A 25488-nucleotide genomic window follows, 5' to 3' on the forward strand; every position below is an offset into this window, starting at 1 on the left:
TGGGATGCCAACTATAGCATATACCATGATGTTAATTATCAATCCAGATCAACACACATTTTGGATCATAGCACTGTGAGAGAAACCCGAACAAAACCTGTTTCTCAGATTTTTGATCTGCGAGACGTCAATTGAGATGTGAGACACTTTTACATGTAGTTTAGCCAAACTGACCTGGTATCAACAAACAAGGTTTGAGTTCATTTGCAACATGGGAGTTTTACTGAAAACAATATCTTATTCATCAAATGTAATATAACATCTTTAATGCCAATCACCACTGAGTGCTTATTATAATGATATAATTATGATGTTAATTACTGTATAAAGTTTTACAGGTTACATGAGTGGAATATAGCTGTGAACAACGTCTGAGAAGCGAACAAGCTCGAGCTTTGTCCTAGGCTCACTCGAGAAGAGAACATCTCGGAGACTGTTATTATCTGAGATATAAATATATAACAGAGAAAGTAGATCTTCCCTTTATCGTTACTTATTTTTAAGTACCATTATAGCCACCAATTCAGCCAAACACAATGGTTGTACAGGCAGACTTGAATGCAAGCTTTCAATCAGAATGTCCTGCTCGGGCTTCTTTTGTGAAATTATGAGCAAATATAATACAGCACTTTACAAGATCTTCCCATTTCTGAAAGGTAATTGGACAAGGGACACCATAGAGTGTAAAATAATTTCACTAACATACGTAGGTTAGGCAGGAGAAGATAATCGTTTATTGAACCTTCACATTTCATATCCTCACTTCGTTGCTCCTCCATCTTAGGAAGTGAGATGCAAATGAGGAAAACAAGCACTGACGCACGAGTAATATAAATGTCGTTGTCGAATGAGTGTCCTTTTTTCACTTTTAGGTGTGATTACTTTGACTTGGACACTTGCATCACCCACAGATTTTTTATTTGGACCAGCTGTTCATTTCTATTAATGTAGTTTAATCGCTCATGACTGTGAATAATTTTGTCACCTCACAGCTCAGGGTTCTTGGTTTGGTTGAATTTCATGTTCTCCAACAAAGGACTTCCTCAGAGTTCTTTGGTTTGCTCCCATCTCCCAAAATTAACACTTGTAGGCTTTTCTAAAAGTTCATAGTTGTCTTTATTTGTCACATACATTACTGCACAGTGAAATTCTTTCTTCACATATCCCATCCTTGAGGGTTGGGGTCAGAGCGCAGGGTCAGCCATGATGCAGCACCCCTGGAACAGGGTGGGCTTGGGGCCAGCTTGGCAGCACAGGGGCTTGAACTTCAATCTTCCAGTCCACAGCCAAGAGCCTTAACCATACCACTACCCCTATTATATGCATGCATTAGTGCATGGTGCCCAGCAATGGACTGGCTTCCCATCCAGGCTATAGGATCTAATGTGATACTTGCTAGTAACTGTATAAATAGTTCTTTATTAAATCTGGACTCATGTGATGATAAAAATCAAGAATAGACAGGAGAAACTGACATGTGCAAAAATATTAGAATTGTCTTTCATGATATTGTTTTTTTTCCTTCTAGCGTGTGAGACAATAGACATTTGTGCAGTGAAAATTTCCTATGGGGAAAAAAGTCATTAGTGTCATTTTTAGCTGTATTCAAGAAACCATGTAGTACTCCACAGCTACTTTCACTTTACTGTGCATGACCACATGGCCTCAGCTCGATCTATGCGTACTTTTATACACCGTACCTATCAATTTAAATAGATGTCGCTGTACTCTCTTTAAGCGCACATCTTTCAGAGCAAGTTGTGGTTTAGTCATTCTTTAAAAAAAGGTACACAAAGTGTTTAACTACTGACTGTACTCCTAAATTTAGACAACAGAAGTCACCAGACTTGCATACACACTTCCAAATACACAGGACATGACCTCAGGGAAGAAGCACTTTTGTAAACAACGATAGGCTGAAAATACGATGTTCTCTAGCTTACATTATTCATATTCATAAATCCAGTTTGGTCTAAATAAACACAAAAAGGCAGAAGAATATTTCAAAGTTTTATTAGAAATGAGAAGAGCTTTGCTTATTTTACACTGAAGATACAATGGCTTTGCTCAGGAACCTAATACCTTCATTCCTTCATCCAGGAATTTACAAATTCATCTTCCTCACAGGGAAGCAGGTTCTGGTTATATTTACGCACATCGCCGCCTACAGCGTATTCAACATCCTAGTGGGTTCATTTCGCTCTAGGCCTGGGATTAGGTTCCTGTTGTTGACCAGTGGCTGATTATATACAGTAAAGTGTGCTAATTCCTCTACCAACTTGACATAGAAAAAAAGTTTAATATACAAAGATGTATTGTTTAAAAAATAATATAAATCATTTACAGTTTGTGTAAAATGTATTTCTCAAATACATGGTTTTGGAAGATCTATATACAAAAGAAATTGTAGTAAGAAACCCCTGGGCTAAAGCATACACATCCATTATGCAACTTTTATTCGATTGGTTGAGAAATCAATGTTGGAACGTTAAGAACAAATCGCTTTAACACAAGTACCAGCAAATCTGAACTTGAGCAGGGCAAGGTCACCAAGTAATGGTGGTCCATAAAGGGTTCAAGAAAAAAAAAAAAAAAATCTTAAGATGATTGGGCCCAAATGGGAAAAGGGGGAGAGTAGGAACAATTTACTGCACAGTAGTTACCCAATTGTGACTTCACAGTCTAACTCGTTCACCACATTCTTTCATTAATCGCCTTTTTTTTTTTCCTTCTCCTTCACCACTGACCAAATGAACATGGGAAGGTTTTCATCTCGGAAAGAATACAAAAACGCTGTTCATCGTCTGAATAAATATACTTAACAAGTTGCAAGATAATACCTTTATTTTACACAAAAATTCAGACCTAGAAATATTTCATTAAATAATTTCACGGCTGTAATATATACCTTTTGAAATTTCATACTAAAATAAAACTCTGCAATTACATATAAAAAGACAAAATACACTCGCAAAGGAAATTAGTCCACTGAAAACATTTTTTGTCCCGTGTTCCACTGTAAACATTTTCTTTCATGTTTTTTTTTTTTTTTTAAAGACAAAAATAGAGTTTTGCATAATCATCTGTGCTCGCAAGCTATCACACACTACAAAGAGTGGAAGACACCAGCTGCAGTTTTCAGTAAACTACATTCCCTTATGCAATTGACTTTGTCCCACTTTTCCAAAATAGGGCACTCTGCTGTAACGTATGTACTTTGGCAGTTCTGATGGAGCAAGAGCACAAAATTGACCTTTTCTTTTCCTAACCATATCCAGCTGGTTAAGTGACCATACCTATACAGGGAGCTTAATCTGGGATTTTACAATGTTGTGATAAAAGCTTTTTCGAACGATTACTGCGTCCAAACCAGCCTGACACAGACTGAGGATGCTTCTGGTTTGGGCCAGGTTGAAGGAAGAGAGAGAAAAGTGCCATTGTACTGCCTGTGGATGGATATTTGTTAAATCTTTTCTTCTTTTTTTTTCTACATTCAACCCTCACAACACGAATCCGTTTCCTGATGCGGAAAGTGGCAGCGAGACGGAGTGAGAGGCAGGATCAGTTTACAAAGTGCAGGAGGTGGGAGTGGCCACAAGGAGCAGGGGACGGGAAAGGGTGGAGGAGGCAGGGCAGTCGAGTGCTATGGCTGCTTTGCTCTGGCTCATCAGTATGTACGTCTCCACGGAGGCAGCAGAGATGCTGAGAAGGCAGAGGTGGGCAGGGTGGAGGGAAAAAGACCGGGCATGGTATCTTATCACCTGCACTCCACAGCTACAGTGTTCTGAGTGGGTGAAGCTGAGGAGGGACTCATGCCTGTGTCTGATGAGCCAGAGGATGTAGATGCTGTGGTATGGGACACTGCCAAGCACACAGGAAACTTTAGTTAATTGCACATACACACACCAGTGAACAGTGAATCTGCTCTGTCAACTTTCATCCATCTCATTCAGAAGACTACAAAAAAAGAAACACATACCTTCTCTCTCCTTCTTTTTTAATCTTTTCCGCCTCCTGTCGATGGAGGCCACCTCGGATTTCAAGGACATGTAGTATTTTCGGATTTCCTGAAGTTTCTCTTGTAGGAAAGAAATTCTCTCAGTACTTGACATGTTGTCTAGCTCATCTGCAAAATCAGTAAAGTGACCAGAGAAAAGTGAGTACACTGCAACTTGTTTGACAACACACATTGCACAGAAACCTAAATGACAGCAATTCACACAGAGCAACCCGCAGGGATTAATGGGACTTACTCAGCTGGAAAGTCCATTTGTATGTGCGTGGAGACGGGAAGGACTGCTTGTCTTTGTGCTTGTCTTTTTCCATGTCTTTGCTGCTGGGAGACGCATGGCCAGGAGAGCGAGAGAGCTTATGAGCCTTGGCCAGGCTAGAGTGTTTTACTGGAGTCAGTTTAGTAGAGGTGTCCATGGCAGACAGGTCTTCACTATCACTGCTATGACCTGCGGAGAAATAAAGGATCATCAAGAACTGAGCAAAATCTAAAACGGCTCTATATCGCCATGGCAGGGTGATTAGAAATGTACGAAATGTCTTCAAGCGCTCAAAAACATGTTCATTCAAGTCTATTTAGATGTTAGCATTGATTTCCAATAAAAAGTGAAACTAGGTGACCTATAGGAAACATATCTGACGATAAAAGAGCAATGAAGATTTAACAAACTTCAACTTCCTGGTGCTTGATTAAACTATTTCACTGAGCTCTTCTATCACTGTAAAAAAGACTGTGCAAAATAATGATACAATAATAAAATTATATTGTGGTTTTTTTTTTCTGGGACTAAAATCTTTATAATATTTGTAATGTTTATTTGATAAAACATTGAAGCAGCTGATTTTATGGTAAAAAAATATATTTTTGTGTAGTCTTTGAGATGAGAAAATGTATTTTTAAAAGATAAAAATCAATTCATTTTATTTATTTTTTTAACGCATTACCACCATTTTGCTGGCAGCTTGTTAGCGAACCTAAATATCTGAATATGTTGTAAATCATACAAATGTCTTTAAGTGGTTTTCTCACATAATACACCCTTAAACTGCAGCATGCTAAAGCTAACTATCTTACTATTTACTGGTGCAAATGAGCCTGAACCATACTACATATCTGTGCTTGCACTGATGTCTGTTATTAAGAGGATTCATCCCTTGGATCCACATCTACACATTCCCTTTAAAGAGCACACGTACCTGCTCCATTCTTTTCTGCACCAGAAGCAGTTCCTAACCGTTTCTGGTTACGTTTTTGCTTCTTAGCAGATGAGCTGCTGCTGCAGTCGTGCAATCTTTTCTGACCTAAATTAAAACATATTAATATTAGAGTTGCACAGGACAAAATATTATCCTTAGCATAGTGAAACTGTTTACACCAACCTTTGTCCTTGGCATCCCTCTCTTGCAGGGAAATGCTGGAGTTGCTGGAGCTCGCACTGGCGTCAAAGTTTTCCCCGAGTCCCTCATGTGACTCAGCCATGCTGTCTGCTTCGATGGTGGCATCGCTCTCACTTTTGGTGCTGTGAGACTCATCTGGACTGGGGGCAGAGGATGGAGAACACAGCTGAGGAGGTGCTGCTGCTGCTAGGCTGGAAGGGAGATGAAAGGCAGGCTGCTGGGGCGGCACCTGAACTACAGCCGAGGTGGGAGCGTGGGTCTTCTCCTCCCTCAGCACCAGTAACTCCTCTCCTGATGGCTTCTCCTTCTCTTCTGGGTCGTCTAGGTCTACCTCGTGACACACCAGTGCCTCTGGACCTATCTGAGGCATCATCTCTTCGTCAGTGATTGGTGAAGAGTCATCCTTCATTGTGCAAGAGCTTGCAAGTGGTTCTACTCTTATCTGGACTTCTTTGGTAAGAGCAGGCATTTCAGTTTTGACCTCTAGTTCTTCAGGAGGAGCTACTACTGCTGGAACTGGTGGTGCAGGGGGTTCTTCTGTTTCCTGAACATCCTCCAATGGTCTTTCAGTGTCTGCTTTCTTCTCTGGTGACAGAGATTTGGGTTCCTCTTTGTGCTCGAGGCGAATCTTCTTGTCTGGAGACCAATGCTCAGTGGCTTTGCGCTTGGCTACGCAGCTCCTCTCTGGAGGACCGATGTCTTCAGTGGCCGAATCCGTGTCTGAGCCAGCTGTTTGAGGCACTTGCTCTGTAGGGATGATGTGCTCGCTTTCCTGAGGCTTCTTAGGCTGGCGAGGAAGAGTGCCAGGCCCCTCAGGCTCAGCGTGGTTTGTTGTAGCAGGAAGCTGTGTCAGAGTTTCAGACCCAGGTTCTCTCTGACGAGCTCTTTTTGCTTTCGATTTGGGAGATGTGTCACCAGACTCTGGTGACATCGCCATTTCTTCTTCAGGTTTCTCCATCTCATTTTCCTCCAGCAGTTGTGGTTTCTCCTGAGGGACGGTGGGACTCACCGGTTCAACTTCGGCAGCCTCCGCCCTTCCCTTCTCCTCCAGCCTTTCCGCTTCCTTCTCTTCCTCTTCCTCCTGCTTTCGTGCTGTAGCAGGATCAGTAGTTTCTGCCCATTCAGGCTTCTTCTCAGGAGTGTCCTCACCCTCACTCTCTTCTGACGAGTTTCCTGAATCTGCAGAGAAAGGGAAAAATATTTACATACTTGCTTTTCAGTCTTGTGTCTTATGATCTTCACTAAGCTCAAATGCTCTTCAGACATACCATTAGATGCCCTGTCAGAATCGTACATCCCAGAGGTTTTTCTAGTGCGCCGACGAGGGGTTCCTGTCAAAAAATATTAATCAATGAGCGCCAACACAATGGAGAGAATACAAGCAATCTGACAACAGTGCAAAGTCTTACCCTCTCCATTGGGAAGAGTGGAAGAATCTGACAAACGGGATGCTTTGATGCCAGATCTGCCCTCACTGTTGGGAGTTTTGGAGACACTTCGGGAAGTGCTCGGAGGGGTGGACTTAAGTGGAGGACGGCCACGTTTTGCCACCGGTTTTGGCTGTTTGTCTTCCTCCTTCTCCCCATCATCTTTATTCTGTTGGAAATGGCAGTGTTGTTAAACTGAGTTATACAAAACACCATGGACTGAAAAACAAAAACACCTTCATTTTGGTCTCGTACCTTCACTTTCTTTTTCTGTCTTCTCTTTGTTCCTCCTTTGTCGACAGGCCATATTATCCTATCTGCTTTAACCCATTCGTCATATCTGTAACACAAATAAAATTGTAAAAAAGAATGACAAAACTTTTGCACACGTGGCAAATACCACAAAAACAAACCCTCATATGAGGTATATCATACTTTTATCATATAAAATACTTTTATGGTATTGCTGGACAAAAAATAATTAGGATATTGATGATAGGACAGTCAGACAGCCAAGAGAAGTGCTGCTTCACATGAAATCAGTCAAGTAAGCGAAACCTTTCTCCTGTATCATCATGTTTGTCCCCATATCCTGTTTGCAGTGTATTGATCCATTAAAAGCCAGTTCTGCCTTCATAAATGACTTACCTCACATTCCACCCATAGTAATGGACCAGATAGAGGACTTCTCCATCATCAGTCTCTGTGTTCTTAATATTAGCTTCATAGATTTTCTGGGTCTTTCCCTTGCCATATTTGACCTTGACTTTTGTCCCAGTAAGTGAATGCTCAGACTCTTCATCGCCATCTTCATCCTCCCTTTCATCTCTAACAAAATAAGTCACAAACAAGACTTCTTAACCAGCAAACACATAGGAAAACGGAACACTGAAAGATGCAATTCCGATTAGAAAAAATGAAGTACAAGAGAAAGCTGTCATTCACCTGCATGCAAGTGGAACATATTGACTTTCTATTGCATTTATAGAACATAATGCAGCAGTAGTGAAACAACCAGGAAATGCACAATGGAAAGTCATCATATTTAGCAAGGCATTTTAATCGAATTCACAGAAGCCAATCAGACAGCCAAGAGACGTACGAGGTAAGTGAAACCACTTTCTGGCATCATGTTAACTCTGAGGGCTCAAACATCTACAATGATCATTTTTGTACATACCTAAACACAAGGAATCTTTTCACATCAAATCAAAAACTAAAGCTGAAGTCACACTTGCTGTCCTACACTTTGGTTAGTAGAAGCTGGCTGATAATGTACCTTTCTCTGAGTCTGTGTTTTTCACAGTCATCATCATCATCATCATCTTCATCCTCCTGATCCTCTTCATCAGAGTCTTTGTCAGACTCCTCTAAGCGCCGACTGCGCCGCTTGCCCAAATGATCTCCCTCTCTCTTTTCCTTCTGTTCTTCTCCGCTGCCTTCTCCTCCCCCTCCTCCACACACTTCTTCACGTTTCCTCTCTTCCTTTATCTTTTCCTGTTTGATGGGTTCTTTCCCTTCCATTTTCATCGGAGTCACTGTACATCGCCTTCGGCCCTGCAAACAGATCAATTCATTTATCCATGGATTAAGAAAATATCCATGACATTAAATAATTCCATGCCAGTACAGTGATATTTCCTTACAGAAGCATGCAAGATACCAGCTATAGAAGCATTATGGACCAACCACCTACTTAATGCCATCACTAAATAGAAGCCTGAAAAGAAGCAATATGATTCTGACATTTTCACAAGGCAGAAAGCATTTTGAACGGTTTTATAGCAGTACAAATTTTCCAGGCAGTATTGTTTTCTTAGTTAAGACAAATACACACTGCATTTCTAAACCACAGTGGATTATCACCACGCAGCAGTATTATAGCTTTAGGCTTTGTGCAGGTTTATTTATAATCCAAAAACAGGGGAAGTTCAGATAGCCAAGAGAAATGTGGCATCACATGACATCAGGTCATGAAAGCGAAACCATTCTCTAGTATCATCATGTGCAGCTACCCCTGAACAAACCATATACTTCAAAATGAATCACGGATCTGGGTGAACATGCAAGTAAGTCTCACCTTAATAACAAGAGATCCAATAACAAACCTTCCCAGCAACTGCCAGTTCAGTGTAATGTTTTATTTAAAATTTTACTTTCTTAAGCCAACACAGCACTTACCCTAGGGGAGCAGAGGTCTTTTCGGATTTTCTCATCCTCGCCATCTGACTCATCGCCATCAGGTTTGTCTTTGCTTGCTTCAGGCTTAGCTTTAGCCTCCTGGGCCTGATCTATCTGTTCTTCGCTCTCAACCTCCTTTTCCGGCTCGACGCTCTTCACGACTGGCTGAATGACTGGCCGAGGCTCATTATGGTGCACTGTCCTGAACTGGATCTGAGCTGATCGACAGTACTCTTCAAATCCGTACAGGTACCTTCAAGATGATTAGTATAGTTACTTTGTGTTCATTCATACCATGCATCCTACATATAATTAGAAAAATGCCAAATTGGTGGTAATTGAAGCTTTTTAGAAGTAAAACACTAAAACAACAGCTAACATGGAAATCATTATTAATACATTATTCTTCATGCTGTTGTGGGAATACTGGCTATTTTCTGTATGTCTATGTGTAACTACTAGCTAGCTATTTTGATTAAGATCCAACCTTGCACAACAGACATAAATAAAATGTTCTCAACACCTACATACACTGATCAGCCATAACTTTATGACCACTGACAGGTGCCGTGAATAACACTGACTATCTCCTCATCATGGTACCTGTTAGTGGGTGGGATATATTAGGCAGCAAGTGAACATTTTGTCCTCAAAGTTGATGTGTTAGAAGCAGGAAAAATGGGCAAGAGTAAGGATTTGAGCGAGTTTGACAAGGACCAAATTGTGATGGCTAGACTACTGGATCAGAGCATCTCCTAAACTGCATCTCTTGTGGGGTGTTCCCGGTCTGCAGTGGTCAGTATCTATTAAAAGTGGTCCAAGGAAGGAACAATGGTGAACAGGCGACAGGGTCATGGGCAGCCAAGGCTCACTGATGCACGTGGGAAGTGAAGGCTGGCCCGTGTGATCCGATCCAACAGACAAGCTACTGTTGCTCAGACTGCTGAAGTAGTTAACTGGATCTGATAGAAAGGTGTCAGAATACACAGTGCATCAAAAGTTTGTTGCGCATGGCGCTGCATAGCCGCAGACTAGTCATGGTGCCCAGGTGGTCATAATGGTATGCCTGGTCGGTGTACCCAACATATTGTTTAAATTCCATTAGTGTGCTTACTTTTTATAAGCTGTCTTCACATTATATGAAGCTGCTGAATTCAGGACAGGGATGCCCAAATCCATATAAACCTGTTTCCATATAGATCCGCTCTCAATCTGTAACAAAAGACATTATGGCATATTAATTTTTTTTTTTAAGGCAGCAGAAAACAGTTTTAATACTTACATACATGTTTTAATATATAATAATAAAAACTATTTTAATACATAAGAGTGTTCCATGCTATACGGAGTTGGATCAGATAGCCAAGAGAAACATGACATCACTTGATGTCAGTCATATAAGCGAAACCGTTCTCTGTAATCATCACTTCACACTCCACCATAACAATGCACACCAAATACTAGAATTTTACATAAAGCTAAATATACTTGTGTTTAAATCAGCCAATGTAGATTTAAAAAAAAAAAAACAGGTCTATTCATTGTTTTCCATTTCAATAAACATTTCCACTCTGCAAATGCAAGCAAAGATGGGTAAAGGTATTAAAGATGCTTACACTATCACAGCCACCATGCTGATAAACCAGCCTAAAGAGCTTGAAGAGGTTCAGGTCCTTGTAGCCCAGCACAGGAGGTTTGTTAATTGGTGTGCCTGGGGAGAAAGAGAGAACACATTCAGCAAAGCAATGCACAGACGAAGCGCACTGCATAACTAGTCACCAGACAATTAGCTGCAAAATTCAGCCCTGCAGTAAAGAATCTGTCCAAACACTACGGGCTAACTGTAACTAAAGTCCAAAAATAGGATATAAATAAAATTGAAAAATAGATTACTGCTTCATACCTCTGTCTTCCATAAACTTATAAAGCTGCTGTAGGAAGTGGTCCCGCTCTTCTGGGTCAGGCTCATCGTCAGGCTAAAGAAAAACACAGAGATGTTTTCATCATTTACAGCATTAAGTAGATGCCCTTATCCAGACTGATTTACACAAGTGCTTTGCAGTCTCCATCAAAAACATCCTCATGCCTGTTCATTAGATCAGCGACCAAGAATACCATCAAGCTAAAACCCTGTTTTGGGGATGGGTGGGATAGGAGACCGCAAACACACACACACAGAGGCAGAGAGAGGGAGGGAAAGAGAGAGAGAGTGTGCAGAGTGAAAAGGACTGCAAGTGCACAAGCAAATTAAAAGAGTGAAAGCACAGAGAGAGACAGACAGTGAAGATGAAGAGAGACAGAGTGAGAAAAGCACAGCGAGTGAAAGCATACAGAGAGAAACAATGATGAGCATGACCATATCATAATCCTGACTATTTATCTTAGTGAACTGTTGTGGAGCAGAATTAAACAAAAACTTTCCCAAATTATGTATTATATGGATTCCTACTAATTTTGGAAGAAAGACCTTTTTAAGCACCATGATCCCACAATCAATCCTCCAACAGTGTAAATCAGTGTTAAAGGGTAAATCAGACAGCCAGGAGAGAAGCTACATCACATAACAGTCAAGTAAGTGAAAGCATTCGCCGAAATCATGTCTAACCCATTAACACTAGTCGATTTAGGCCATGTGTGTAGATGTCTTATGCTCAAGTAACTCAATTTAAAGCTCCAGTATTTTCCAACATCTGTAGTGCATGAGCAATTGCCATAGAAGCTCACCATTTCCCTGAACTGAAAAAAGTACAAATGGAGAACTTGTGCACTTTCATTACACTTATAACAGAGGCCTGAGTACAGTGTTAAGGACAAGCAGTGAAAATTTATACTAACATTCAACAGAAAAAATCCTTAAAATATCTTTAATCATCATGGATTAGACATCTCTTTCAGAGGGAACAATCTGTGGTTTTGATTACACATGATACCACAAAAGTTTGCTCACTACTTAACAGCAGCTTTGGTAAGATGTTCTTCAAGGTCTGAATCATTCTAGGAGCTTTGCTGTTCGACTGCAACAGTTTTGAATTCATTATATATCTATTATATAATCAGGTGATTTATACATTAACTGAAGATGCCTATAGACATCTGAACTGTCGAGAGTACAAGCTTTCTTTTCAATAGTTAAAGCATGTACAGACGCAGCGGATAAGAAGACTTTTAAACACACATTTACAGTAAAGTGCTACAACACTAGCAGATCAGCCATTTATCGGACTACAAAGCAAGCGTCAGCTGGTCTCATAAGAGCTTAAACAATCTGTATTAAAGTCTTGATTACTCAATAGACAAAAATCCAAAGCACCTACAGGAGAAACAAAAGAATAACCCGAGTACTCAGCTGTGCAGAAGTGCGTCAGAACCACAAATCATTCACAGGAAACGAAACCAAAAGTAGCCACCGAGCTAATTCAAGAGCTATACAAAAAACCTAGCTTATGGCTGCGTTTCGCTGGTTACAGAAAGCCTGCTGCTTTAAAAGCCGCACCAGCAGTGATTCCTCACACAGTATGGAAAAGAGGAGCTCTTGTGATGAGCTTCAGACCTGCCCACAACCCTAGCTGGCACACCTCCACTGGGCCTTTGCCAATCCCCATAGCTTTCTTAACCATAGGAAGTAAGGGTTGCCATGGGAGCAGTGTCGGAAACAGAGCGAATGGCTACTTGTCCAGGCGCTGGGAGCAGGAAGAATAAAGCATTGTTGATCTGAGCTTGAGGGTTTTCCCCACATGCTGAGGCCATTCACTTATTTCACACAAGGTGCTGCAGATCACACCATGTCAGAAAAAAGGAATGTCAAAGAAAGAACCCCCCCCCCCACACACACCCACCCACCCACACACACACACCCACACACCCACACACCCACACACAGACAGACAGACAGACAATCACAACATAATACCAATTCAGCATTGCAGCAGTATTTACTGATGAAAGCATGATCAAGACCCAGCCTGGGGCAAAGGTTCTGTTGCAGGGATGTCACTCAACCTCACAGTAATCATTAGCCAAAATGCAACACTCCCACTTATTCTCAGGGCTGGATAAATCAGTAACAAAATGTAATAATTAGGCTATTAACATTTTCCATAGGTGGCTGGCAGATGCATAGGTTCAACAACTACAGAACAAAAATAAACTCCACTCTGATGGAGACTAAATCTATTGCTGTTCTGTCATATAACTAACACAGCAAGCAGACACCATGTGGTTAAACCGAGAGAGAAAATAAAGGCACAAGCCAGGTAATACTGCAACAATTATTGTTACTTGTGATGTGAGAAGAAAATACGACAGTTCACTCCCAACTTTGCTGAAGTGAGGTTACAATTATGATGTGTTGCATTAAAACATTTTAAAGATAAGAACTATGGGTTACACAGCCATCCACTCCCAGAGAACAGACAGACATTCATTACCACTGGTCTGTATTACGGCACTTAGCGAGCTTGCAAAAGTTATTATAGTAAGCTTTTTTTTTTTTTCCACTAAAACTTGGGACTAGTGAGCACAGTGGATCTTACAGTAGACAAATTAGATGCACAAAGAATAGAAAAAAAAATACACAGCCATTAAAAATAATGAACCCCTAAATATATTATCCTACAATCCGCCTCGATAATTCAAGATGAACAATTTCTTACCTCTTCTGGCTCTGGTTCCTTCTCTTCTTCCTCACTTTCCTTGCCTTCACCCTCATCACTGCTGGAGGATTCTAGGATCTCACTCATATCCATCTTCCAGGCATCAGGGATCTGCTTGGTCTGGAGGAAGAGCAGTGCCTCCTCAAATCCTGTAGAAAGACAAAAGGTGCCAAGTGAGGCTTAGCTCATGGAACGCTTCAGGAAATGGAAATCGAAAAAACATCAGCGCAGATGTACACACTTACCGTTTTTGTCAGAGTGCTCCGATTTGCACATGGTGTCCAAACACAATTCTTGAACTTCACTGCGGGACACAGTGTGACTAGAAGAAGGGCAAATAAAATAAAAGTTCTAGCTAAAAGGCTGCAGCATCAGATTTCACAAACATGCAGGTGACATGCAATGTACTGTACTCCGATTTCACTTACAATTTGGAGTCAGCAAATGACCTCACTAAGCACTGGTCCTTCTTGACAGTCAAGTCATCGTTGCAGCTCGGAGAGATCACCTTGGAGAGAACAAAGTCGAGTCAAGTGATGCGTTATGTAGGCACAAATTCTCAGCATGAATTACATTAGCTGTATTAGATGTAGATGTATTCTAGTCGGAAATATTTTATGCCGTGAATGTGCGCGATGTTGACTGATTTTAAAGTACATCACCACCATGCCTGTAATGTTTTGCATAACTTGGCAACCGTGGTGTGCAAAGAGACAACCTGTTCACTTGGAGGATGTCAGTATCGACTGTGTACCGAGTATGCACCAATATGCAGCTTTGGTATCAGTAGTGTAATAAACAATTTTAAAATGTGAGCATCCCTGTAGCATCCCTAGCAAATATCATCTATGACCTTTAGCAAAGAACAAGTAAGCCTCTTATTCAAACAATGTATACGTAAGCTTCCCACAGGTGTTACAGATAAAGCAGTGCACCTCAGGACAGGAGATTATCATGAAAACACACGGGCAGGGACGAATTTAAAAATACATCATTAAGAAAAAAAAGAAAAAAAAGATTCTTCCTGGCAATTGTATCACACAATGATGCAAATAATATCCTTCATGTTCTGTGGTACGTTTAAAAATGATGAACAGGCCAGGTTCATTATTGGGCCACTTATGGCATCAGTGCATGTGTGGCACAATTGCAGAGAACAGTACAAGCCTAAAGCTCGACTTCTGCAGCAAGAGTGGGTCCAGCAGCTCGGTTATGTTTTTGGGGGGCGTTTTGCTGGCCTGGTTTGTGTCCACTTAGAGGGAATGGTCAATGCAGATTAATACAAAATTATTTAAACTGATCAACTTTCTCTGATTTTGAAGCATTTCTAGACTGATGGTAGTGGTGTCTATTAAAATGTCAGTGCTCTAGCCACAGGGCAAAAGGGGACACATTTTGGACTGATGTGATAGACAGAGCTCAGTGAACCAAGAACAGAATCTACAGCAAGGCACAACAAGCTGAACAAGCCCAACATCTTAGTATGTTGGCTTTTTCTTGGTCACATGTCTGTACCTGCACTCCTAAAGGCTCTGCCTGCTCTGCAACTTTGAGTTGGGGCTTTAGATGAAAATCCTAGTGCTGATTTTCAGCATCGTTAATGTCTGCTTTATTTCATGGCTCTAATGAGCAAGCTCACCAGGGCATGGAACCAGCACGCTTGGTCTGGCCCAGTCTGAATGAAAGCCACCTTCCCTAAGAGATCATCACTGAGTCGTCTTCTATCGTCTTCCTCCTCCTCGCTGGATGAAGACTCCTTCTCGTCCTCAACACTACAAAAGTCAAGAGGAAACTCATTAAATTGGAATTGCATTCCTTCATGAAGGTATGAGCATTTAAGCACACCAAGCAAAACAAATCCACCTTTAGGGCACTGGGAGAAGAAGATGGAAAAGCTAAAACTGGCCAAATAAACTTAATCTATGCAAAGCTGAAAAATAATACAAATATTAGGCTAATTTCTGTTCACTTACTTCTAATAAGGACAACAAAAAAATTTTTGCTAAATGGGTTACAAACAAGCTGTAGAGATATTTTCTTAGAAGATTAGTCAGTGGAGATAAACATGCTGCACAAGTCTCTGAACTACTGTTCGGAGTATTTAAGTAAATTCTCCTTTTTAGGGAAAAAATAAGTCTGCAAGCAAGAAAATCAGCTTTAGAAAAACAAGCTTTGTCTCAATGTTACTATTGGCAAGTACAAACTGTAAACTTTAGATACAATTACAATCCCAAAAAGTGCAACATTTTCACGACGATATTTAAAGACTGATTAACAACTCGCACCTCATGTCAGTCTTCATACTCTATGAGGTTATAGCACACACCCACTGCGACTTAAACAATCCCAAACTGTGATCAAGAACTTGTCACAAACTAAATGTTTTCAGGAGACTCCTCTCAGGCTGGAATATGATGCACAGATCTTCACAGTACTATTATTAGCTACTGAAGCTACAACACTGGCAACAAGTAGTGCTTTATAACAAAAGGCAAAATGCTGCACATTTTCCCTCTCAGCACAATGTAAAGCAAGCATCTACAAATAAAAAGACTGCCATTATATACAGCCATGTGTGCATGCAAGTGTGCACTTTTAGTTTAATTCTCCTATTAACACCTCAGTCGAATCTCAAGTGGCGAGAGAAGCAACCGGAGAAACTGCTGCAAGTGACAGCACTAGTATTAAATCGAGAAACGTTTCCGAGCCGGCAGACTGGAGGACAGGGTGCAGAGGCTTAGCACTAGGCAGAAACACCACCTTCTGTCTGCTACTAGCCATACGGGAGTTCCTTCAAATACACAGTTTTTGACTTCACATGCCAGCCTCTTGGCAGACTCTGACCTTTTCCTTCAACCAGCATGACAATTTTTTTGTCAACACCCTACTCTATGGAGCATGTTTCCAACCATCACTGAACAGCTTTAATGACTAATATTACCACAAAACACAGAAAGCATGCTTGCTTATTACTTATTGAACAATAATCTGCCCTGATCACTACTGTAACATGTTCTTCTAGTACAATTACAATTAATAATGCTTCAAGTGCCCGGTCAGCAAGTGTTTGACAAGCTAAAGGTCACCGCCTGTTGAAAAATAGGGAAGTTGTGCTGTATATAGAACTTATCTATGTTTATTTTTTATTCCATTGTATTGTTCTTATTTGTTGTTTACTGTACGACATGCAAAAGCTTACTGCTTATTTAATTTTGCTGTGCAGGACTAAGCTGCATTTTTCTGTATGAAAGCTGCTTTATAAATAAATTTAAAAAAGTTTACGTTACAGCAGTTCTTTGAAGTGAAGGTTGAACAGAAAATCCATAGCATAGGTTTTTGACCAAATACAGACCTATTAGGTGTCTAAGCCGAAGTGTTAGAAAACTATTTATAGCTTTCATTATGTGGCATTAGATTAAACATGACAACTCCAATATAAACACTACGGCTTAAAGCAAGGGTACAAGTGAGAGGGGGAAAAAGGTTCTGAAAGCGTGAATACTTTGCAAGGCTGAAAATAAATGAGAAGTAAAAATGAAATGCACAAACACTCACACTGCTTGAGAAGACCGCCGTCCTCGATTAGTTTTCTTTCCAATGACAGGAGTGCCAAAGTGCTCTGGGTTAGTCAGAGGCAGTTGGTCCAAAGTCTAGGGAAGGAAAAAAAAGAAAGAAAGAAAGAAAGAAAGAAAGAAAGATCATTTACTCAGACTTATATGCATATTGATACCAAAAACAAAACATCCAGCACATGACGGTTTCATACCTCACTCTCTGCAAAATGCCTTTCACCCTTAAGACAGAGTGACGTTCTTCTGAGTGTTTTCTCATCTCCATCATCAAACACTGCAAAGAAAAGTAGTTGATCAAAGATGAGACCATAGTGGCGACAGTAAACAGCTGCTGAGTTATGCGTGCACTTACCCACGGTGTACCAGCTAGCGTCTGTAAGTTTACTGATGACGGCTTCACTAAACACTCCTTCTGCACTCTTCACTTCTACTGTGGAACCCACCTGATAGCATAAAGACACACATCACTCCACAATGTTACACTATTATCTGAAAATTGAGCAAAAGCCACCTAGCACAAGGAACAACACTCCAAGATATCACTTTTACAATGCTGAGCACAAATTAATGTACCAACAAAATAGCTTAATAAAACCATTTTCAGCTCCAACTACACATCACTGTTCAGTACTCTAGCAAGCTAGGTAACAAAATTTAGCATGTGTACTAAGTAAAGGCTATGGCTCACTTGCCAGTGGAAATAAACAGGGCTTCATAGATTTGTTACTGTACAAGTTTCCATCAATGAGCTTGCAGGCACGGAATATCTATTTCTATTTAGAGCTCATTTTCTGACATCCTTTCATACAGTACAATTGATGTCTGGAAAAAAAAAAAAGTACAGGCAAAGAATCACTTACCCTCAAAGGTCCTTTGACCTGGTCATCTTGCACAACTTGTGAGGTACTGTCTCCTTTGAGCACCACCTAGACACAAAGCAGGATGCACAAAGATGAGGTATAGAAATAGAAAGGGATAAGGAAAGAAACCAGGCTCGGTCGAGGTTGTGTAATGCACAAATGCTGCGCTTCACGAACGGTCGTAATGGGGCTTCAACATTAGGGGCCAGGATTCGACTGCTTACGTTTCAGTTTAAAGCCAACTCAAATTCAGGCTCACGATACAGTTAAAGCATTTTTAATTTATATCTATTCATGTACCAAGCAAGTGGCTTCACATAACAGCCCAGGCTGTGATCATGAGAGAGATTTAGAAAAATGACAAAAACAACAACAAAAAGTAGACGACAATGCAAGTGTGGCTGGATAACATGAAACAGGATTAAAAGTAGTAAAGTGGAGCATTTCTATATTGTTCATTTCTATATTGAGTTCATCTTAATGCATTAAAGAACTACAATATCTTAGTAATCATGCCTGAAATGTGCATGATGTATATGCAAAAAAAAAAAAAAAAAAAAAAATTTTCCCCATCCTAAGCCAACTATGCACTTGAAGAACGGCTGTGCAAAGTACACCAAGTTCCCATTAATTAATCGACGCATAACTTATCAGAACAAGTCTGTACATGAATGTTGTCACTAGTAAAAAAGAAAAACTGACAAAAATCTTCGACGTTTAATAGTAAACTCACCTGTGACTGGACACATTTTTTGTTTCTAACAAAAAAAAACATAACACAGCTTCCGCAACCTACCAAGCAATGTGTTATACACGACGGCCAGTCACCAGAGCAGTTTTCTAAATGTGTTATCAAAACATCTTCGTAAAACTTGCCTTAACTTTCACCATCCGTTTAACAGTCTTGATTTTTGCCTCACAGAAGGCACCTCGGTATTTAGCACTAACATCCGTTCCCACAGTCAGGTAGGCAGGCTCATCTGCTACCTAGAGAAAAGAACAAATCATGGAATTGAGCAAAGCTGCGCACATACACACCGTTCACACCATCACCACATGCACTCTTCTGCATTACATTCGTGTCTGTTTACTGTGACTCCTAACCAGCACACTCCAAGTCATTCTCTCTATTCAGTGCACTATTTATCATATATATACCCTTTTGTTAGTGAAGCATAAAAGCAAAGATCCTCCAGGTTAAGCACTCTGATAAAAAATAAATTCTCACATATAATGCAAAGGCTTTCTAAAGCACAACACGTGTTGTTGATAAATAAGTTGCCAAGTATAAGCAGGCTGTTGGTTTGGCTCCGGTCTGAGAGGCGTCGGCTACACTGCTGTCTTCAACTGAAGCCTGGAGCTCACTTACCTTCATTGTGATGGCTATTTGGGGGAGTCCAGCTTGGTTTTGATAGCTGGAAAACAAAAAGATGCAAGAGTGGACAATGGATTTACGGGTTTAGGGGGGAAAAAATACGTCAAGGTTTTTAAGTCACTGAGTAGCACGACAGAACAGAGACATGCTAGCAGGCTAACGGAGCTAGCTACTACTCACGCATTCTTTTCAAGCTCGATGCCGCGGCCCCCCTCCCTCCTCCTCCTCCTCCTCCTCCTCCTCCTACCCCCTCCCTCCTCCTCTCTCTCTCTCTCTCTCTCTATACGCTACAAAAAATGTTCAACGAGCTCTTAAGTGCTTTACCAAAACTATTCCGTGAAAAAAACACTCACGACGAATTCCAGTTTTCAGCAGCTTTCAATGCTTCCTAGATAGAAAACAGCGTAGACGAGAGGAAGAGGTGGGAAAAGCAGAGTAGTGCGTGTGTTCTTCCCGCTTTACTCCGAGTGTGTGTGTGTGTGTGTGTGTGTGTGTGTCACGTCGCCATCATAGCTCACCGCCGGAACCGTGTCAGGCTTTGCCTTACAATCTGCTACATCAACAGCAACTAACACATTCTGTTTTACCAAACTGTCACTGACATTCTAACACACACCGACCAGAGAATAAAGGAAGCTAAACCGCATTTTCAGAGCTCTGCTGAGATATTCTTTTTTTTCCCCCCTCCGAGCTAAATATAGAGAGTCTGCCAACTAACCTTGCTCAAGTGTTCATCGCTGTTAGGGCGATTTAAACTGCCTGGCTGCCTGCGAACTTCAGCCCAGCAAAGCTGAAAAAGCCACACAGCTAGTTCCGGAAGATTGTCGAGTCTGTGGCGTCGATTCTTTTAGCGTGTCCGCACACCAATTCCCCACTCTACAAGTTTCCCACAGACGATAAAGTGCTCGATATCGAGTCAGTGTGTCTCTTAAACCTAATTCCACAAAAGCCAGTTAGCAAGCTAGCTGTGAAAACAAGCCGCCTAGCAGCTCTGGCTAGCTAGTCACTGCCATTCAATTTTCCGTCGTGTTAATCCCGCACTTGGAAAATAGCGCCTAATACGTTAACTTTACTTTTCTGAGGTATAAAGTAAACAACGATCGATTCTCGCGACACAAAACTTGTTTGAATGAAATGTCTCGGCTAGAGATACTTACATACTCCTGTATGTCCGCTCACCACTCGCCTGGGTTGCAAAGCATAAACGAAATAACAAGCTGTTGAGCCAAGGTTGTGTTTCTCGAAATCCGATTGGCTGGTCTAACCGCGGTAGCCACATTCTTGAAATTATCATTGGATCCCTGATACATCAAATTCCATTGGACGGGCATTTCCTTAAGACGTGATTGGTCAATATGAAAGCGGCGCTCCGAATAGCGTTTCCTTATTGGTTGTCATGGCGGCCTAATCGTTACAATTAAAACAGACCACATTTGACATCGGATTGGCTAGACGTTTCTGCTCGAACGTTGTCTGCCACGATCATTGGTTTAACCGTCTTCGAAACAGCCCGCCTACCTCATGCATTGGCTCAGACAATGTACAGAAAGGGGGGCGATCTCGTTTCAGAGGGAAAAATAAAAAACATTTGCTCTCATTGCGCATGTCAAAATGAAAGGCTCATTCGCCATTTTGTTCCCGACGCAGATATTTTTGACTACTGACGCTGTGCTCTGCGATGTCGAGGTGAGTCCGAGCTGATACCGAGTGCAGCTAAAACATACACCTTTACTCGAACAACGACGTGAATAACCTCCGTTAGCTGTTATTATATGTCTCACGGCCAGTTTTATGTGGGGAAGACGTGTGAAACGCGACAGAATAGAAAAGGTCAGTTGAAGGCTATGAGAATAATGGCGCCCTAACGCGGCAGCGCATATCACGGGCTTCTGACGTAAACGGAAGACAACAGAGTCACGCTAGTCTGAAGGAGCTGTTACAGCACTTCTGTCAGACTCATCAAATTCACACTCAGAGACCTTTCACATGCTGGGGTTCGACACAGTGCTGCAATGCAAACGCGAATAAATCCTCCTCTTTGAGCTTTTGGTAATTAGGCAGATGTGTGTTTATTTATTGGGAGTCATGAGATCTGTTTAACTTTCCATCCACAGACATCCAACCCTGTGTTTGTACAGTGAAGATGACCTCATTTATACTACTTTTTTAGGTTAATGAGATTTGGATTGAACCCATTTGATATTAGTGACCAGTCAATTAGACCTAGAGTTAAGACTATTATATTAACTATTATAGCTCCCACTAACTATTATAGCTCCCACTAACTATTATAGATCCCACTTAAAGAATCATGGCTTTCCAGTTTCTGAGAGTTTATTTCTATCTTAATCACAATATAAGCTCAAAATGCCTGGCTGGGCAGTATTATTTTTTTACTGATATTGGTATCAGTTATCAATCTGATTCCATGCTAATTTAAAGAATACTCTTAAAAAATGCTCATATACCAACATGTAATAAAGTGATATACACCGATCAGGCATAACATTATGAGCACTGAACACCTGTTAGTGGGTGGGATATATTAGGCAGAAAGTGAACATTTTGTCCTCAGAGTTGATGTGTTAGAAGCAGGAAAAATGGGCAAGAGTACGGATTTGAGCGAGTTTGACAAGGACCAGATTGTGATGGATAGACCACTGGATCAGAGCATCTCCAAAACTGCACAATTGTGGGGTGTTCCCGGTCTGCAGTGGTCAGTATCTATCAAATGTGGTCCAAGGAAGGAACAGTGGTGAACCGGCAACAGGGTCATGGGCGACTAAGGCTCAATGATGGACATGGGGAGTGAAGGCTGGTCCGTGTGATCCGATCCAACAGACGAGCTACTGTTGCTCAGAGTGCTGAAGAAGTTAATGCTGGTTCTGATAGAAAGGTGTCAGAATACACAGTGCATGACGGGTCAGGGCTGTTTTGGCGGCAAAAGGCGGACCAACACAATATTAGTCAGGTGGTCATAATGTTATGCCTAGTCAGTGTACTTTGTGACATTAGTCTAGTGTATGTAGCTGTGCTAATGAACAGACAGCACAAATTAACAGCATTCTGGAATCATTTAGGCGAAGCAAAAAAAAAAACTGCTTTGTATATCAAGAGGAGGTACTACATCATCTTTCTACAGTACAAGTAACCTGATTGTGTGCAGTAAACATGATCACATGGTGGTGTGAACTGCACACAAGCAGAGGTATTTGCAGCAAAACAAGCTTTCATCGAAACTGGCAAGTTCAAGCACTTCAGATCAGTGAAAATGTGTAGTTCCATTCTCCATGCTCTTCAGGGGCTATACAAATGCATCTGCAAATAGGAATGATTTACAACAAACACAAAACACGTGTCGTAAAAATCCCAAAAATTGTCAGTTTGACCCAAATTCTACACGTGTTAAATGCTAAAACTTTACTTCTGTTCGAGAAGCTTCAGTTGAGGGAAGAGTATAGTTTTAGACCTAGATATAATTGAACATGTCCCATGTGAATGGTTTACCCAGGGCACCAAACATACAAGTTACAGCATGGAGGAGACATGCAAATATTTTTTACAGACATCTAAATAGGACTGTATTTTTGCAACGCTCACACAGACAGAGCAGATTTACTCAGCTCCCTAGGTTGGTTAGGTAAAATTGGAGGTCTTATTAATGTTTTCATTGCAATTGCAATTTGCCTAACAAGCTGCAGAGGCCTCTAATTATGACAAACTGCTCCTTTAAGTGTTCTGATGATTAAGTGGCTGAATAATTAGGCTCATTTTTGTAGACAGTTTCATACAGTGCTGATGTACAAACTGATCAGCCAAGAGCTCAATCTGGTGCCACGAATCTGTGATACTAATTGCATAATTACTTGTAACTAGTCGGCCATGCAGGTTGCAAACTGAAACCATTACCAGTTCTTAGTCGTCTGTCAGAGCAGGTAGACGTCTGTTTACCTCGAGTTTTTTGTTGATTCTGTACCATGCTGTGCTGCAGCCCATGGCATCTATACTGTAAGGTACTGCACTGCTGTCAATCAAACACGATGCCATTGCCAGAAAAGTTTTGTTGTTTTCAGCAAGTATCATAACCAGTACAGATGGGATGGTCACCTTCTCTGCATAAAGTATGGAACACGAGTGAGCAGTGTGGTTCCAGGTAAGTCACTATTTGCAAACATCATCTTTTGCGAGCACAGCAGATGCTGCACAGAGACGTAGCACACAATATGCAAATTCAAATAAGCAAAAGCTTTCTCCAAGTACATGTTCGCCTTATATTGTTTCTTCGCTCGCTACGGTCAGATTCATTACGGGTAATTTCACTCTGTTCAGGATTGTAAAGATTTGTATTTAGACTGTAATCATTTTGGAAAAGCTAAAATGGGCTGAGCGTAGCGTATGGTAGGATATGACTTCAGATTCCCTGTATGCCAGAAAACAACTGTAGGTCAATGCTCTTATCCTCAGTCACTGGATTACATTCTTCCACATGTGCACTATTTGTTCAGATAGGAAGTCATATTGATCAAATAAATGAGGAGAGACAAGCCAAGCCTTGACATGTGTATCTGACTGTGTATCTGATCTCACTCTCCTTTGAGTGCTTCATTCTGTGGATTGGCTTGCTTCACAAGGTGCCGTTATGTTTGGTCTTACTGAAAAGGAGTTTGCGCAAGTTAATTCATGTTAACATTTCATCTGCAAAATCTAAACGTACACTAGATTCTGCTGGACATCATATTTACAGCTCCTGCAGTACAAACCTTATGATACATGATACAAGTTATTGTCTGTACTTTACAAAGTGACTTGTTTGGGATCTTTATTCCATTTCACTTGAAAACCATCTCACATTTCCAGCCCATAGCACGCTTACTGAAGACTAGAGGACATACTTTGTTTACAAATGTAAAGGGAGAAAGGCCTGCTTGTTTAAATTTCCTCACTGTGTTTTACATACGTAGGTCTCATGTCCATACTTGTAAAACATGAAGATTTAAGTTTTAGGAAAAAAAAGCTCTTTTTGTTATTCAAGGCCTTGCTGAAACCATTAAGACCTCTCGATTCCTCTTACTGTAACAGTGCAGACATGTACCTCAGCTGGAATGAAAAAATGAGGAAATGTCTAAAGTTATGGTGGCTCAGAGCTCAACACCAGTGGGCATTGCTACATCATGGTTGCTGTGGTCATTGCAGCCCTCGTAGCCGCATTAGATTATTTCTCATAATGACATGTTCAGCTGGTTTTGAGTTGAGTTTATGAAGTAATTGTTAACAGCCTGATTCTGTACAATATTTACAGAAATTCTCTGAAGAGAGTACCGTACAAGCAGTGTCAGCTGTTTTCCCCCCATATTTCATTTATTTATTAATCAGATTACCATCTGTACTTATACTCACTGGCCGTTTTAATAGAAACATCAGTACAATTCCTACAGTTTTCCAATCAGGCATTTATGTGGAAACAGCACTGTGAAAAAAATTATGCAGATACAGGTCTCGAGTTAAGTCATCCCAGAGGCTTTGATCGTGACAGGGTTTTTAGTAACCAAAAGGGCTGATCTGAGATTTGCAAGTTTGTCATGTTTTGGTAAGCCAGTACCTGCTGTAGCCTCAGAGGTCTGTTCTTGGCTTGTGGGTGTGGAGCCCAGTGTGTTTTTCTGTGTTTAGCCTGTCCCACTCAATATTGGCATGATGTACATTTTGAGATGCTTTTCTCCTCACCATGGCTGTAATGAGTGATTATCATAGCCTTCTTGTCAGGTTAAACTTTGGCCAGTCTCCTCTGACCTCTGAAAGCATTTCCAGTTTGTTTTGTACTGGTGCCACATTATTACATTTGGATAATTGCATGAATGTACAACCTAATAAAGTAAACAGTGAGTGTATATGGACTCTCAGTTCCTGTTTCTGAATACAGTGGTTTCCTGACCCAAAGTTACCATGGTGACCTTTAGCCAATCAGAGGTTATGTTTTGGTGTGATCGCTGAATCTACACCCACTATATGAACTAC

At 40.9% G+C, this 25488-nt stretch overlaps 1 protein-coding gene and 3 non-coding genes across 5 annotated transcripts; all 4 read right to left on the minus strand.

Annotated features, from left to right (window-relative positions):
• Positions 1–1997: 1997 nt before the first annotated feature.
• Positions 1998–20809, minus strand: arid4a (AT-rich interactive domain 4A). 2 transcript variants are annotated; one of them, XM_058399017.1, is made up of 25 exons: positions 20634–20809; positions 19471–19516; positions 18978–19088; positions 18102–18167; positions 17594–17684; positions 17436–17515; positions 17225–17319; positions 15309–15441; positions 14098–14177; positions 13915–13991; positions 13670–13818; positions 10921–10993; positions 10634–10728; positions 10132–10229; positions 9018–9270; positions 8116–8393; positions 7485–7664; positions 7092–7176; positions 6819–7005; positions 6678–6740; positions 5392–6588; positions 5209–5313; positions 4254–4460; positions 3980–4126; positions 1998–3861 (listed from the first exon to the last, which is right to left on the minus strand). In XM_058399017.1, the coding sequence occupies exons 1-25, from the start codon at positions 20768–20770 to the stop codon at positions 3758–3760; spliced, it is 4137 nt and encodes a 1378-aa protein (XP_058255000.1). In that variant the 5' UTR covers positions 20771–20809; the 3' UTR covers positions 1998–3757. The 2 variants fall into 2 exon arrangements, with proteins under 2 accessions (XP_058255000.1, XP_058255001.1); XM_058399018.1 differs by lacking the exon at positions 20634–20809 and adding an exon at positions 20195–20539.
• Positions 7337–7415, minus strand: LOC131359970 (small nucleolar RNA SNORD53/SNORD92). Its single transcript, XR_009205834.1, has one exon. It is a non-coding gene; the product is annotated as a small nucleolar RNA SNORD53/SNORD92 (small nucleolar RNA).
• On the minus strand, positions 8764–8846 carry LOC131359971 (small nucleolar RNA SNORD53/SNORD92). Its single transcript, XR_009205835.1, has one exon. It is a non-coding gene; the product is annotated as a small nucleolar RNA SNORD53/SNORD92 (small nucleolar RNA).
• Positions 10368–10449, minus strand: LOC131359969 (small nucleolar RNA SNORD53/SNORD92). Its single transcript, XR_009205833.1, has one exon. It is a non-coding gene; the product is annotated as a small nucleolar RNA SNORD53/SNORD92 (small nucleolar RNA).
• Positions 20810–25488: the final 4679 nt, after the last annotated feature.

This window comes from Hemibagrus wyckioides, linkage group LG09 (genome assembly GCF_019097595.1).
Source record: "Hemibagrus wyckioides isolate EC202008001 linkage group LG09, SWU_Hwy_1.0, whole genome shotgun sequence".
NCBI classification, from domain to species: Eukaryota; Metazoa; Chordata; class Actinopteri; order Siluriformes; family Bagridae; genus Hemibagrus; species Hemibagrus wyckioides.

Bases quoted from the DNA above. Each gene is read 5' to 3' on its own strand.
- arid4a (XM_058399017.1), bottom strand. From the start codon at position 20,770: ATGATAATTTCAAGAATGTGGCTACCGCGGTTAGACCAGCCAATCGGA. The intron at 7,665-8,115 runs GTACATTATCAG...TTATTTTGTTAG, and splicing joins AAACACAGACTCAGAGAAAG to AGATGAAAGGGAGGATGAAG. The intron at 6,741-6,818 runs GTAAGACTTTGC...ATTTTTTGACAG, and splicing joins CACTCTTCCCAATGGAGAGG to GAACCCCTCGTCGGCGCACT.